The 16,447-nt window shown below is 53.8% G+C and overlaps 1 protein-coding gene across 1 annotated transcript in view; it reads right to left on the bottom strand.

Annotated features, from left to right (window-relative positions):
- Window positions 1-16,447, bottom strand: part of ITPR3 (inositol 1,4,5-trisphosphate receptor type 3) — an 89,518-nt gene that overhangs the window by 21,872 nt on the left and 51,199 nt on the right. Inside the window, exons 19-35 of the mRNA XM_054025878.1 lie at window positions 15,818-16,069; window positions 15,131-15,275; window positions 14,637-14,784; window positions 13,353-13,549; window positions 12,972-13,101; window positions 12,088-12,145; window positions 11,650-11,815; window positions 10,701-10,865; window positions 8,444-8,512; window positions 6,661-6,786; window positions 5,770-5,892; window positions 4,787-4,987; window positions 3,867-4,118; window positions 3,165-3,290; window positions 2,481-2,606; window positions 1,436-1,556; window positions 325-509 (exon numbers count right to left, since the gene is read on the bottom strand). Coding sequence (XP_053881853.1) covers window positions 325-509; window positions 1,436-1,556; window positions 2,481-2,606; window positions 3,165-3,290; window positions 3,867-4,118; window positions 4,787-4,987; window positions 5,770-5,892; window positions 6,661-6,786; window positions 8,444-8,512; window positions 10,701-10,865; window positions 11,650-11,815; window positions 12,088-12,145; window positions 12,972-13,101; window positions 13,353-13,549; window positions 14,637-14,784; window positions 15,131-15,275; window positions 15,818-16,069 — 2,590 coding nt within the window. The remainder of the gene's footprint in view (window positions 1-324; window positions 510-1,435; window positions 1,557-2,480; window positions 2,607-3,164; window positions 3,291-3,866; window positions 4,119-4,786; window positions 4,988-5,769; window positions 5,893-6,660; window positions 6,787-8,443; window positions 8,513-10,700; window positions 10,866-11,649; window positions 11,816-12,087; window positions 12,146-12,971; window positions 13,102-13,352; window positions 13,550-14,636; window positions 14,785-15,130; window positions 15,276-15,817; window positions 16,070-16,447) is intronic.

Raw genomic sequence — 16,447 nt, forward strand, 5'->3', positions numbered from 1 at the left:
AAAAGCACAGGGTCTGTGTCCTCTCTGGCCCTTTGGAAGTGAGGGGCAGTCAGGAGAGGACAGGGACTGGACCGTGCCTGGGTGCGGGCGTGGCCTGCGTGAAAGGAGCTGCTGGCCGTCTCAGCCGACAGGACAGAATCAAATGGGCAGGGCAGGCTGACCCCGAGGGAGGTCCCTGCAGCTCAGGGGCATGGGCAGGGACTGCTGCTGTTCGAATCTATCAGGAGGCCCCAGTACCATTAGTGCCCCACCCCCACGTGACTTCACAGGGAGCCAGGACTCCCCCAACCCCCCTCCCGGGAAAGGGCTCCCCCCAGCCCGCACCTGCAGCTTCTCAATGATGTTTTTGTAGTCCCACTGGTTGGGCGGGGCCAAGCCACGGGGGAAGGTCCGGGTGGCTGTCTTGTAGCTGGAAGTGCTCCTCTGCAAGGCGCTGGTGGAGCTGCTGTTCAGCAGGGAGCTGACATGGGCATCGAGGTCCATGGGCAGCGCGATGGAGCGGCTCTTGGCTGAAAGCAGAGCAGGCTCAGATGGAGGGCTGAGGGCGGAGCTCTGTGCCACACCGCCCGCTGTGCAGTGGATCCAGACACACACTGGCTTGGGCGGCTCCGCAGACCGAGTGCCTGGCATGCCCGGTGCTATTAGGTTGGTCATTACCCTAACCAGGAGCAAAGCAACCGGTGCTGTTGCTTCCCCTGTGCACCCCAAACAGATCAGTTCAGTGCTCAGCCCACATCCTGCATCCGTATGACCCCCAAACACGAATACATTTATCCCCTATCCCCCTGAGAAGGAAGTGAAATAGCATTGCCCTCCTTTTCCAGAGGAGGAACTTAGGCACAGAGAGATTAAATAAGTCCAAAAATTACGTTCAATTCCCAGCTCCCCACATCCCAGCCCAGCGCCTTCGCCACTAAACCAGCCTCTCCCCTCTGTGACCCATCAGCATTTATAGCCCTCCTCAAGAGTCAGGCAGTAGCTGACGGGATGAGGGTCAAAGACTTAAGGGAAATCAGTACAAGTCTCAGCTTTATTTCAGGCCCCATCAGCAGCTGGAAATACCAGGAATCTCCTGAGACGTCCTGGTCTCCTTAGGTTCCCAGCCCATGTTAAATGGGCCCAAGAGACTAGATAAGAAGCCAACTTTTAGAGGGTGTTCTCCAAGCCACACCTCTGTGTGTTTAGAGGCTGGTCATTAGACATGCAGCCGGTCCCAGGAAGCACCTGCCAGATCTCACCCAGCTCCTGCTTGGCCAGCTGCCTGGTACATGCACAGTCAAAGAGGGATGGAGTCTCCAGATCAATGGAGTTGCCTCCCAACACTGCCTTACCCTGGTATACACCCTACCTCCATCACATCAGCCCCAGCGGCTAAACCTCTGAACCCCCGTCCCGGGCACTGAGCGATCGCCGCACGATCCCCTTAGAACCTTACCAACCATGGCCAGGGTACGGATACAGGCCTCCACCGAGGTCTTGTGCTGCTGCTGTAGCCAGGGGCACTCCAGGAGCCTCATGGTGGACTGGAGGAGCTGCACGACAATGGTCTGGTGGGTCTGCAAGAGACGGAGGCAGGTCCTTATCTGTGGCCATGGTGTGAGCTCTTATCAGACCCATCACTGCTGCTGGTGCTTCTTACAGGCCCCTGCTAGGGGGAAAGCGGCTAGCCAGTCAGCAAGGGCGTTAACCAATGACACTTCTCCCTCTATCTTGGTAGGATTCAGGGTTAACCTCCTGGCCAAGTCCAGCCTCGGAGCGCAGTTGTTTTGGTTCCCAGGGCCTGTACGCAGCCTGCCTCCTCTTTCAGTTCACACTGGGTCTCCCCACCCCCCAAGCTCTGCTTTGAGTTTGAGGGACCGCTCCAATTGCTGAATTTGACTAGGTTTCAGTTCACTCCCCCCAGAACCTTAGTATGGGTGGTACCTTAGCCATCAACACAACCTAGTCAGGGGTCTGCCCTCTCTGAGACCCCTCTGGCCCCACTGGGCTCTGCCCCTCAATACCACCCCAAGCTCTGCTGCCTATCCCACAAACTCAATCAGCCTCTGCCCCTTTTGCCCTCCCTCGGCTTGTTTCTAAAATTTCCTGAACCTCTCTGCGCACCAGGCCTGTGTCTCAGGTAGGGAAGGAAACCCCTCAGCAGGTGAAACTCAGTTGTTTTCCGGGTCTCCCAGCCCACTGCAGGGCGGGGCCCCTCCCCACATCAGTGCTCCTGACACTCTAGAAAGAGGATCTGGCCAGACCCCTGCCACACTCGGCCACTGTAGGCTGGGGCGGGTTTGGCTCTATGATCCAGAGACTTCCATCCCTGATGGCAACAGAACAGGTGGGATCCTCGGGCTGATGCTGAGGGTCATCGACTCTTGAGCCATCTGCAACTTCCAGGCCACAGATGGCACCTCTCCCGGCCTGGGCCACGTCAGGGGAGCTGGGGGCCTCAGCCTATTGCCATGCTCGACTCTGGAAAGGCCCCTAGTTACCTGCAGGGAAGTGCTGTTCTCCGAGAAGGGGGAGCTGAAGAAGGCATTGATGGTGTCCAGCACCACGGTGAGCACGTACTTCTCCAGGGCGGGGTCCGTCAGACGCTTCTCTCGCTTCTTACACATCTGCAGGGAAGGACACACCGGGTCGTTGCACCCCGGGGGTGGGAGCACACACTGGTACAAGTGCAATACTGACATGCACGCACCCAGCAGAGCTGGGGGGACCCACGCTGCAGAGGGCATCTCAGACACCCTGCAGGGCACTCCCTACCCAGCACCTGCCCCCTGGGCTCCTAGGGGCCAGCTGTGCCCGGGAGAAGGCTCTGTACTGCTGCAGAGTGGATGTGTCAGCCCCCCAATCCTGATGGCACAGCAGGGCCAGTACGGCGTGGAGCAGCTCCTTGTTACGCAGAACACGGGTGCCACGGAGCACTGTCCCTGACATGCCCATCCTGCTCCCAATGCTACAGCACGCTGGGCTCTAGCTATCTCTCCAGCTCCTTGGATGGCTCCTCTCACCATGGTACCCAGCCTGCACCGCTGCTTCTAGGTTGCTGAGAAAGCTAGTGGAGCATCCAGTGACTTTCATCTCCTGGTGTCCACCCTCCCAAGGGAGAACTGTCAGTGGGAGTCTCCACCCCATTCCCCACCCCAGGATCCACTCCAGGCCCCATCCCCCACCGTGGCCATGTCAAGGGTGAAGTTCTCGAAGAGAGTCCAGATGTGGTTGCTGGTGTAGATCTCCTTCATTTCCACCTCGGTGTCCACGTAGCAGTGGTTGACGAAGTTCACGTAGGCCATCTTCACCTGCAGGGACAGAGTGGGATGTGGGGGGGGGAGGGGAATTCAGTCCCTATACGAGGCCATGGGACGGCAGCAAGGCAAACACAGCCCAGTGGTACAATCAGCCTCCCTGCTGCCCCCTGCCCTTTGAACGACGACTGACCCCTGAGGGACAGAGGGACACAAGAGGGCTTCAACTCAAAGCACTGCAGCCGAATAACCACACGACCTTGGCAGCAGGAGCTCTGAACTCCCCAGCACAAATCCCACTTTCCACCAGCCAAGAAGTGGGACAAACCACAAGTCAGACCCCTTTCCCCAGCCTGCCTCATCTCCCATATCTCCCCTCCTTGGGTGTGTTTCTCACTCCCTCCTCTCTTGCTTTCCTCCCTCCATTTTCCTCCCCTCCTCTCTCTCCCTGCCCCACTCCCCTCTTTCTCCACTCTGTACCACTATCTCAGCATTCCTCCCCCTTCCTCATACCACTATTAGGAGACCTCAGTCCCCTGCTTCCACCTCCTCTCGTCTCCCTCCAGTGCACCCATGGCTCTGAATTCCCTGCCCATCTCACCGGCTCTATGAGTTGGTGGCCCCCAGTACCTCAGTGATGCAGTCCTCGTGCGTCACCACCCGCACAATGTCCTCCAGCGGCAGCAGGGACGTGCACTTGATCTCCGTGTAGACGTTCTTGCCCTCGGCACAGGCAGCCAGCAGGTCCACCAAGGAGATGTGGTACATGAGGGGGCTGTTCTCCTCCACCCCTTCCCGGGCTGCTGTCATCATCTCCAGCATGGTGGCCAGCGACGCCTTGTCATTGTAGAAGACCACCACGTCGTCCCCGGCATTGGTGAGCTGTGGGGAAGGAGCAAAGGTCATGGATCCGTGGCAGAGGGGATGGAAAAGCCTTGCAAGGCAACAGCCAGCTTCCCCCCCCAAACACAGCCACAAAGGGGCCACTGAGGGATTAAAGGACAGTGCATTTACAATGGAAATAGGGCATTTTCCAACACAGAGCAGAAAATCCCAACCTGTGGCACTCCCCGCTGCAGGATATTACTAAGGCTAGCAGCTTAAAAACAGTCTAGGTGTTAATGCCAGTATTCTTAAAAACTGCCACTGACTTTGGGAGCCCAACATAAGACATGTTAGGCCTGATTTTCAAAGGTGAAAATTCAGCTGCCTGACTCTGCCCCCGCAATGATGGAAATGGTGCAAGCAACAACTGTGAGCGTGGGTGTTAGCATGGTGTAGTGTGGACAGAGCCTTCTAGGGGTAAGAACAGCATCTGTTCAGGCTGGGATGAAATTATAAGGGTTCTTGCCCCGCTTTCTACTTCTCCGCCAAAGGATGGTGCTTTCAAGAGCGCAGTGCCCCCTAGCAACTAGCTGGGGCCCTGGGATCAGCACAGGCATCTACTGAGCCCCCACCCTGCTCCCCAAGACAGCCCTGCTTCTCTGACTGGGTCTGTCTATACACCTTAACCCTCCCCCTCTTCCACACCAAGGGGAGGGGGCTCTCACCTCCGTCATGATCATGTCCTGGCACTTCTTGACGTATTTGCCCTCCGCCTTGATGATGCTGTGCAGGAAGTCGAGGTACTGCACGTGGCGGCCGTGCGTGGCCAGGCAGTGGACGAAGTGCTGCAGCACCGTCTCGTTAATCTCCGAGCACAGCTGGTAGTTGTTCAGGAAGATGTGCTGCATCGTCTCGGCCTCCAGGAGCTGCGGGGGGCAAGTGACGCCTGCATGAGGCTGTGGGGCTCGCAGAGCCCCCAAACGCCCAGGTACACTCCCAGCTCCCCCTGCCCCCCATTTTCTCTCCTTCTTGCAGGTATGTCTCCTCCCTTCTGTGTCTCTCCCTCCTTTGTCCATGCTCTCCAAACACCCTTCCCCTCTCCTGGAGCAGTATCCTAAACACTACCCCCCTACCCACCCGCTGGGCCTTCACAGCCCTTAGCCAACCAACCCCCTGACAATCCTGCAGGGTTGGTTAGAACTTTCCTCCTCCCCTTTTCTGATGGGGGGTGAGAGGTGCTTTGCCACCCTCTAGCAATCCCAACATTTATTTGTTGGCTTTTCCATCAGCTTTCCTAGCATCTGAGCCTCCCAGACATTAGTGACTTAGCCTCATAACACCCCTGTTAAGCAGGGATGCATCCCCAGCCCCATTTCACAGATGGGGAAACTGAGGCACAGGGCGGTGAAGTGACTTGCCCAAGTTCATACAGCAAGTGAGGGGCTGAGCCAAGAATTGAACCCAGGTTTCTAAGCTCCAGTCTAGTGCCTTTGTCGCAAGGCCACCCTTCTAAAGAGCAAGCACTATCACGTGAAATGTTAGTGAACTATCCAGGACTGGCAAGCGGGGTAGAGGGATCGGGGTGGCCTTGTTGACCTACCGGAATTGGACTCTTCCATCTCTATTGTCTATGAATCCCCATCTATCCCCCATCCCACTCCTCTGGACCCATGTTGAGCTCTCCCAGAGGGGCCCCCTCCTCTCTTACCCCAGGGGTGAGGAACAAGTTGAGATGTTTGTGCAGAAGGGCCTGGTTTCCTTGGTTCCCAGCGCAGAATTTCTGAAGGAACTGGTGGGTGTATTTCAGAATCTCCAGCATCTTTGCATCACCCTGAGCAAAGGGGGAGCAGAGAAGAACGTGAGTTCTTAGGGGAGGAGCCTGAGGAATTCTACCCAGGAGACATCCTAAGCCATGAGAAGCACAAGGACGCCCCTCCCAAGATGGTATTTCCTAGGGTTACATTGTGGCATATCAAAGAACAAATCAATCAGGTTCGACGACACCGAGAAGGTTTCTGCATCCACAGCTGGGTCAAGGAAGAAATCTCACCCACTGGACACTATTGTGCAGACAGGTGTATTGGACTGTGCTGAGGCAGGCTGCTGTAGATGGCTCCTCAGTCCATTCCTGTCTGTCAGAGCTGACGTTACGCCATAGGACCCTGTATTACACTTAGAAGACCTCTTGAGGTCCCTTCCAGTCCTATGATTCAATGATTGGTGATTCCTGTATACAGACCTTTCCCCACAACGCACTTTGCAAGGGTGGGTAAGAGTTTTGTGTCCCCATTTTACAGACAAGGGCACTGAGGCCTGGGGAGATGAAGTGACTGGCCCAGGGAGGTGCAGTGAGTCAGTGGCCAAACTGAGAAGAGAACCCTGGAGTCCCAGCAGCCAGTCTGCTGCTCTAGCTACTAGACACGCTGCCTCCGGGCATCCAGTATGTAGGAAATCACTGGCAAACTCAGAGCAGCCTGGACTGAGCGACTGACCCCCGCTCTGAGATATTCCAGTGGCTTGAACGTGCCCTGGGGCTGCTGCCTTTGACTCCCATCCATCCCATCCCATCCCATCCCCGCCCTGCTTCCCACTCTCCCACCTTCTCGTAGGGGATCTGCAGCAGATCCAGCATCACTTTGTGGGCGTCCATGTTCTTCATCAGGCGTTGCTGCTTCTTGCGCACCTGCTCACCCACCCCGCACATTTTATTGAGCCGCTCCAGGATCTGGAGAGGGAACCCCGCCCCCAAAGCAAAAGAGAAGAGGAATGAGCATTAGAACACACACGGCAGAACACAGCCCTACACTGGCCCCAGTGAGGCCGGCTGAGATGCGTGAACGGGCCTGTCCGAGTCCTGAATTCTAGGGTCAGGACCCTGGGTGCTCTCTAGCTAAGATGCCAGCGTGACAGCCTGTCTGGGAACACAGTGCCTCAGGCTACTTGCAGATACATTCCATCCCCCAGGAGATCAAAGGCATGTTTGTTCTCCTGTCGCCTCCTCTGAGCCCGGCTTCCACAAGAGGGAGGCCAGCCTTGGCTGACTGAGTTTCCCTGGTGTGAAACCAGAGCCAGTCCACTGAGCACAGTGGCGCCATGCTGCTTTTACATCGGCGTCGCTGAGAATCCAGCCCGCGATCTTCCAGGTTGCCAAATGGAAGGTGTTGCATTACGTATGGGCAGCTGAGATCTCGCTTTTCCCCCTGCAGCAACATCTGCAGCCCCAGCTGGCAGGCTGCACAGCCAGGCCCTGCCTCGCATTCATGACCCTTCAGGCAGGAACAGATTAGGATGTCACCCCACCGGCCATTATGACCCTGGCTGGGATTGTCCTGGAAGCCCTGCAAAATGTTGGGTCAAGTTTCTCCCTGGCTTACGCGCTTAAAGTCATTGGGCTGCGTGGGTGAGACAGGGGAGAACAGGCCCCTTTGTGTCCAACTACACAAGGGAGAGTCAATTCCATAGCGCAACTCACCAAGCAGAATAGCAAAAATTAGCACAGGGCCTCAATCAACTGAGAAACCCTCACGTCCAGCAACTTGAGTCTGGTGTCTGATTCCCAAATCTTTGTGTCCTCCTAGTGCAGAGTGTGAGCCCTGGGTCTCATTCATAAATCCTTGTGTCCTTCCTAGTACAGAGTGTGAGCCCTGGGTCTCATTCATAAATCCTTGTGTCCTTCCTAGTGCAGAGTGTGAGCCCTGGGTCTCATTCATAAATCCTTGTGTCCTTCCTAGTGCAGAGTGTGAGCCCTGGGTCTCGTTCATAAATCCTTGTGTCCTTCCTAGTGCAGAGTGTGAGCCCTGGGTCTCGTTCATAAATCCTTGTGTCCTTCCTAGTGCAGAGTGTGAGCCCTGGGTCTCATTCATAAATCCTTGTGTCCTTCCTAGTGCAGAGTGTGAGCCCTGGGTCTCATTCATAAATCCTTGTGTCCTTCCTAGTACAGAGTGTGAGCCCTGGGTCTCGTTCATAAATCCTTGTGTCCTTCCTAGTGCAGAGTGTGAGCCCTGGGTCTCATTCATAAATCCCTGTGTTCTTCCTAATGCAGAGTGACAGTCCTGTGTGTCATTCACAAATCCTCACCTCTGCCCCTAGCACAAGTCCTGCCTTTTACTTTTATTGCACAGGGTTTGATGACTTCATAGGGCTCCCCCTGCACTAAACTTTTAAGTGTAAGCCTGAGTCTTGCATGTCTTTGCACGCAAGCTGCCAGCTCCACCCCTAACTTCTCACAAGTCCCTTATCTATGGTGCAAGACGCTGTATGTAACACCATGAAGACAACTCCAGTCCAACGTTCCCTGCTGACCTGGCTAGCTCAGGCAGTCCCGCTGCACAGCTGGCTGGTGCTATGTGATGTTACCAGAGACAATATTAGCTGTTACTTACCCCTTTGACTATCTTGTAATTCTCGCTGCTCTTCTCTTCAGGGGTACTGACCTCCTCATCTGCAGCGTGCTACAAATGGAAGGAAAGAGAGGAACGTCTCTCAGTACAAAAAGAGACAACCCAATAATAATGGGGGATTTCAGCTATCCCATATTGACTGAGTACATGGCACCTCAGGACGGTCACCATTAATGACTGCTTCTTGCAGCAGCTAGTCCTGGAACCCACAAGGGGAGAGGCAATTCTTGATTTAGTCCCAAGTGGTGCACAGGATCTGGACCAAAAAGCAAATATCACTGAACTGCTTGGTAATAATAGCGACCATAATGTAATGAAATTTCACATTCCTGTAGGGCTGTGGTTCCCAAACTTTAACACACTGTGAACCCCTTTCACGAAAATGTCAAGTCTCGCGAGCCCCCTCCTAAAAATGAATATTTCTAGGGATTTTCTCCTTTACCTGAGTATAAATTATAAAAGTAGTGATCTGGAAATACACAATTTGTTTTTCTGACATGCTTATTACACATTATTTATTATTAATTATTATTTATCATGACAGTATTTTTATTACATTATGCAAATGGCAACACTCTTCCAAGATCTCACTTTCGTAGCTTGTATCACTTGGAATAAGCCTGTTATAAGACAAGGCTCCTATGTTTCATCAGGGAGTATCAGAAACAGCAGGAAGGTATTTAAGAAGCCAACTCAAAGAGTTCCTCCTACACAAGCATTCAGGTCTTGAGCAGTCCAGGCAAACAACGCACGTTACAACAAAGCTTAAACTTGTTCTTCATTTTAAAAACAATACTAGCTGCCTATTTCATTTTAAAAACAGCAAAAAATATCCACCTCCCTTTCCATTTCTTATAAGGAGTCTTGAAGTTTAAATCTCCTCAGTGTGATAGATCTGCTTGCTTTGATCTGCTTAGCTCTTGGAAGTCCAGCGGCTCCAGGCTGCTGGCCCCATGCTGTCCGGGATCCCTAGGGACAGCTCTGTCCGCCATTAGGGAATTTTTTCCCCGAGAACCCCCTGTAACATTTCATGAACCCCCAGGTGTTCACGAACCCCAGTTTGGGAACCACTGCTGTAGGGGGTAAAATGCTAACGAACCCCACCACAGTAGCATTTAACTTCAAAAAGGGGAACTACACAAAAATGAGGAAGTAACGGAAATTAAAAAGAAGAGTCACAAGAGTGAAATGCCTGCAAGCTGCATGGAAACTATTTAAAAACACCATAACAGAGGCACAAACTAAATGTATACCTCAAATAAAAAAAACAGTAAGAGGACCAAAAACAAAATGCCACCCTGGCTGAACAACAGAGTAAAAGAGGCAGTTAGTGGCAAAAAGATATTCTTTACAAATTGAAAATCAAATCCTACTGAGGAATATAGAAAGGAGCTGGCATGTCAAGTGTAAAAATATAATTTGGCAGGCCAAAAAAAGCATTTGAAGAGCAACTAGCAAAAGACACAAAAGCTACCAGCAAGAAAAATTTTAAATACATCAGAAGCAGGAAGCCTGTCAGACAATGATGGGGCCCCTGGACGATCGAGGTGCTAAAGGAGAACTCAAGGAAGACAATGCTGTTGTGGAGAACTAAATGAATTCTTTGCATCTGAATTCATTGAAGAGGATGTGGGGGAGATTCCCACACCTGAGCCATTCTTTTTAGGTGACAAAGCTGAGGAACTGTCCCAGATTGAGGTATCCATAAAAGAGGTACTGGAACAAATCGATAAATTAAAGAATTACGTCACGCTAATTTTTATAAAAGGCTCCGAAGGCAAACCTGGCAATTACAGACCAGTAAGCCTCACTTCAGTACCAGGCAAATTGATTGAAACTACAGTAAAGAACAGACACATAGATGAACACAATATGTTGGGGAAGAGTCAACTCAGCTTCTGTAAAGGGAAATCATCCCTCACCAGTCTATTAGAATTCTTTGAGGGTGTCAACAAAGCACGTGGACAGGAGTGATCCAGTTGATACGGGGTACTTGGACTTTTAGCAAATCTCTGACAAGGTTCCACACCTGCCAGTTTCCCCAGCAGCAGCTGCCTTACTACACCGAATGCCTAACTAACACCCATCTCTGGCATGCCCGATTCATGGGGCTGAACCCAGAAGCCACTGAGAGGCAATATCCTTCAGTCACTGGCCTGAGCTGGATTTGAACCAACGAAACAGAGGTGTCTGTATCCAGCCCCTCCCCTGCAATCTGGAGAGCTGTTCAGGTTCTTACCTCTTTCTTCTCCTTCTTGGCCCCTTCCCCTGCATCCTCCCCCTTGGGGCTGCCCTTCTTGTCCACCCAGAGTTCAGATTTCTCCACCATCATGCGCAGCTTGTCGAGCTCAGACTTTATCACCTTGTAGTTCTCAACATCCTGAGCCGAGATCAGGAGCTGGACCTGAAACACGAGGAGAACCTCAGCCCCTTCTGCTCACTGAGGAATCGGTGTGCAATGAAAAACCAAGTGTGGGTGTCCATCCGCCTTCTCCTCACTCAGCTCTCTGCTTCCCCCCCTTCAGCCCAGAAGGCACAGGGGTGGCTGTGGCTGAAACAGCTGATTAGAAGCTACTTTTATGGCACTATCAGGCCTGGGAGTGACTGTTACCCAACCCTGAGCATCCGCCTCCGCCTCCCACAGATGAGGATCTCAAGACCACTTAGACTTATATATGGAGATATACCTATCTCATAGAACTGGAAGGGACCTTGAAAGGTCATCGAGTCCAGCCCCCTGCCTTCACTAGCAAGACCAAGTACTGATTTTTGCCCCAGATCCCTAAATGGCCCCCTCAAGGATTGAACTCACAACCCTGGGTTTAGCAGGCCAATGCTCAAACCACAGGGCATGGCAAGGATCTGCAGCCTCCCTACTAAAGCAGTTTAAGGAAGGAACTGCACCAATGGGACTTCCTTAGCTGGCACAGATCTGGGCATTCCACCAAGCACCTTTTCTTGGTGCCAAACGCTGTGTACATGCGCCAGCTAGCTGCTGGACTGATCTCACCCGCTCATTTCACACCACATTCAGATGGACTCAACCTTTGCTCACTGCCAGCCTGGCTGGATTTAGACTCACACCTAGTGTAACCTATTTATGACCCCCTCAGCCAACTGCACCCCAGGTGCGGGCCAGGACTTGTGAGAGAATCTGGGACACCTGGGCTGCCCCCCAGCAGTGTTACCTGTTTAAAGGTGTGCAGCACCTCCTGCCTCTGGCTAAAGTGTTTGAAGAGGAGCTGGAGGGAGCCGGAGACAAGCGGGGGATAGTTGTGCATTGTCAGGTGGATCAGCACACGAAGAAACATCCTCCCTCCTTCATCATCCACCTCTAACATGCTGCTCGACTTCCTGAAGCCAAGGGGAAAGACCACGACGTGAGTAACAATCAAGGACTCCCTAGGGCTTTGTGCTGGCCCTGCGCTAGCCCATTCCACTCCTTATGGCTAATAAGGGGCTCCTATAGTAGCCTTTATGGCAGCCCCAGACCACCCACGTTCTCTGCTCCCTGTGGCTTTCAGCCTCCAGCAATCCACCTCTTCATAGGAGAGCGGGACTTATCTACAGGGAATAGCAAAGGACAGATAAATTTTCCACTGGAAAGAAGGGACCGAGGCACTTACCCGACCCCAAACATGGCCTCTGCCAGCTCGCCTATTTTCTCCAGGTTCATCGCTGCGTCTGAAAGGAGAGAAAGCAAAGGGACTGTCAGCAGGGAGTTCGCCACCCTCCCTGCACCAATGGAAGGTGACAACGAATCCAGGCGAGGCAGAAACTCCTAGGGAAACACAGTCTCAACTCCCAATCCAGGGAGGGGAAAGGGGTTTCCTGCCCTGCTGAAGTCCAAGTGGACTGGGCTATCTCTAGGTCGTCACAAGGCTGTTCATCAGTGTGGTACCTGAGCATTCGCTGCGGTATCTGCAGATTCTTTACCTCCCCTGCCTTTGAGCACCTTCCTCGGTAGTTCTACGGTGAGCCACTGGCCACTTCTACATGCACACACGTCCTGCTGCTATTTCATTGGCGGGAAGGAGCATATGGGAAGTGGGGAGCGAGGTGTCACCACCTTTACCCTTGGGCTTACCGGGAAGCGCTTACAACAACAGAAGGGGAGTGGGGAGAAAATCAGCAAAAGGAAAGAGAAGCCAGGGAAGGAGGATGCAGATTTTTATTATTGAGCTGATATTAGGTACCACACCTTAGAAACACCAGAGTGAAAGTGTCCGTGTCCCTAATTTCCTTCAACCTCCATCTCCTCCAAGCAAAAGCCTCCCAAACCGCTACTGGGCCCTGGCACCAAACAATCAATAGTTCCAACCCAGCCCGTTCAATGCAGCACGTATCCCTCTCCATCTGCTAAGAGGGTTTATCAGAGCCATATAGTGCTATTCAGTGTGTTCCTGATAATGAGCCGGTATTTAACATGTCATATGTGGTACTTTAAATCTAAGCTACACTGGAGACTGGCACTGCTGGTAGAGAGCAAAAGGGATGGAGAGACAGTTACTTGTGGAGTCGAAGGCTGGAGCTGTCCCGTCGGCGCTGCTGTCCTGCATGGGGTAGACTTCTATGAACTCCTTCTTGAAGACGGAGAGCAGGTAGGAGATCCTGTAATCCAGCCGCACGTTCAGGATGAACTGGGGAGCAGCATGGGCAGAAGGAGTGTAGAAGTGAATCCCCCACCATGGAAACCGCCCTCTTCACACTGCTGCAGCTTCCCGGCCCCCACTCCCAACCTTCCCCTCTGACCACCCCAGCCCTGCATTAACCAGAGGCCAGCGGCACCGGTCCATAGCAGAAGTCCACGGGAACCTGCAACTTCCTTATTTCATTTGTTCCCTCCCTCTGAGCTTCATGCACCAGCTTTTCCACCACCGTGGGCGCCCACCTTCAAGATCTCCAAGATCTTCAGCTTGGTCTCCATCACAACAATGTTTTCATTCTCGATGGTCCTCTCCCGGTCCGTGGGCTCAGAAGCCACCACGGTGCTGAGGTTTGGGCCACTGAAGATGGAGTGCTTCCGGCTCAGGACCATGGTGGACATCATCTGGCCAACACCCTGGATGGACTTCCGCACATTCTTCCCTATGGAAGCAGCCACAGTTGGCAGGAGGCTAATGTGTGAGGCCAGCTTTAATACACTGAGGGGGCTAGAGCTGGGCTTCTAAGTCCACCTTGCGGCTGGCATAGGAGCCCACCCAAACTTCCACCAAACTGGAAACCGCTTTAATTTTATTGGAGGATAAACGGGGAGGCTGATTATTCACCTGGCATGTCCCTGCATTTCTATCTTACTATTGCTGGCAAAATTCTGAGCTCCTCCCCCACAGGGTTAGGCCTGAGAGAGGCCAAGCTCTTGCTAACCCGTCTCTCAGGCTTGGTCTACACTACAGAGTTAGGTCAACATAAGGCATGAAGTCAGTGCCTACACTATAGCCTTGCTCCCACCAATGTAAGTGCCCTACTACACCAACATCATAACTCCACCGCCACGAGAGGCGTAGGGCTTATGTCGATGCAGTTAGGGCGACGCAGTGTCTGTGTAGACACTGCCTTCCTTACATTGGCTATTGGCTGTCATTCTTTTCATGGCAGTGAAATTGACAAGAAAGCCAGCTCCCCACTCCCCAGCGGGTCTCTGCTCCAAGCCAGGCTGCCACCCCGGCTCCCAGCTTTGGCTGCCACCCGGGCTCCTCACTGGCCGCTGGGAGCCCTGCTGCCCCAGTGCCCACCACGGTCCCGGCTTCCTGCTCCCCACTGGGAGCACGGCAGCTGACCGGACTCCAGGTGCGGATCTACCCATCGGAGGCGAGAAGCCGCGGGCGACTTCCCCCCTGCTCCCAGCTGTGAGCGCAGAGGCGAGAAGCCCCAGGTAGCTGCCCCCCCACTCCCAGATGGGAGCACTTCCAGAGACAGTCAGGCCCACCAGTTTCAGTTGAGGTCATCAATGCAGGGCTGCCCAGAGGGGGGGGGCAAGTGGGGCAATTTGCCCCAGGCCCCGCAGAGGCCCCCACGAGAATATAGTATTCTATAGTATTCCAACTTTTTTTTATGGAAGGGGCCCCCGAAATTTCTTTGCCCCTGGTCCCCTGAATCCTCTGGGCGGCCCTGCATCAATGAACTGAGACAGTTCAGAGAAGCAGGTGCTTACAGGCCAGCCATGGAGCCTTACCCGCCATATCCTCATTGTACATGGTCTGCATCATCAGCTGAGGGTTCTGGACACAGTCTATGATACCCAGCAGAGTCCGCGTCAGGCGCAGCAGCTCACTGAAGCTGTAGAAGCCAAAGTAGATGAGGTTGTGGGCGAGACTGACGACCTGCGGGAAGGACAGAAAGACTCCAGATCTCTCCCACACCCCATGAGCAGACGAGGAATACAACCATACAGGGTAAGGACTCCCAAGATGGCTGTAGTGGCAATTGACCATTCCAAGATGGCGGCCCAGTTTGCACCAAGAATTGGCAGTTCCAAGATGGCTGCCCACAGAATGACTAGAAACTGGCCGCCAAGTTTTCACAGGGCCCCTGTACTGCAGTGAGATGTGGCCTCCTTGCCTCTTCGAGGGAATAAGGCCCATGCTGTGCTGAAATGCCCCCACTCGGGGTTGCTTCAAAGCTCTGATGAATGCCCCCTCCCCAGCAGGACCAGCGCAGGTTTCTCACCTCAAAGGTGAGCTTGTTCTTCTCCTCGTTGGCGAAGGGCACCGCCTCGCTCACCACGTTGTTGAGATAATCCTCCACAAACTCCATAGTGCTGGCAAACTTGTTCTTCTTGTCATCCCGGGAGTCGTTCAGGTTGGAGTCGTAGCTACGAAGGGGAGGAGAGGCGCAGTGAGCCAGAAGGAGATGGGCCAAGTCTCCCTCAACGTCCCAGCCCCATAAGTGCCTCTCCTGAGGAGGAGGAGCCCCTGCCTCGCTCTCCAGAAGGGCAGCACGTTGTGCTAGATGCAGTTCTGTGCATCGGACGGACAGGCCTGGAGGGCAGCGTCCCCTCCCCACAAAAGCCCGGCCGGGCAGCAGCAGGGGCGAGTGTCCAAGTAACGTGACTCAACCCTGGCCTCGAAAAAGAGAGAGGAGAGCTCAGTCTCCAAAGGTCATTGAGTCACTGGCCTTGAGGGCTGATCAGTGCCAGTTGTGCTGGTGGTTTTTGTTTTAAGGCTTTACATGCGAGAAGGCCTGGCTAAGACCTGCCAGACCCATTCCACATGTGCCTCCCTCCCCGCCTGCCTTCTGTATGACATTTGGTCAGGACTGACACAAGTTGGATCTGAGCCAGGAATCTGTGGGCTGGGATGGTCTGGAATCCCCCTTCACACCCTCTTCCCGGTGAGAAGCACCGGTTTGCCTCACTCTTTGATGGTGATGGCGGTGGGGATCTCCGTCCACAGCCGCGCAAACTTCACGGGCATCACCAGCTCCTGGGGGTCCCGGTCCACGTGCACGTGCAGCATGAGGTGGCAGAAGGAGGCCCGGAGGTCAAAGGGCAGCATCTCATCCGCCATGCAAAGGAAGATGAGATCCACCCCCAGCTGCTTGGAGATCTCTTTGATCGCCAGGTACTGGCGGTCCAGGCACATGCGGGCAAACAGCTTCAGCTGGTACCTATTCGGGGCCGACGGGGGGTGAGAACGCAGGAGGTCAGGGAGGAAGAGACACAGAGAAGGACAAGGGGACGAGATGAAAGGAGAAGGAGAGATGGAGGAAGAGAGGGAGGGAACTGTTTATTAGATCATTTGTGGAAGCGACAAATATCATCCCTCCCCTCTGCCGCGGGAACAAGACCCCGCTTCATGCCCAGCTGGTGCCTCTTGGGTAGCTGGCGAGGGCCTACTGGGATGAGCAAGGAAGCTTAAGAGAGGCGGCTGGGCCGGGGGGCTGCTCTCGAACAGCACAGACCGAGCTCTGGGACTGGAAACAAAGGCCCAGCTGTGCTCCCGTCGCTGAACTCCCACTGACTCCAGCAGCAGAACACACAGTGGC

Source organism: Malaclemys terrapin, chromosome 4, assembly GCF_027887155.1.
Source record: "Malaclemys terrapin pileata isolate rMalTer1 chromosome 4, rMalTer1.hap1, whole genome shotgun sequence".
Taxonomy (NCBI): Eukaryota; Metazoa; Chordata; order Testudines; family Emydidae; genus Malaclemys; species Malaclemys terrapin.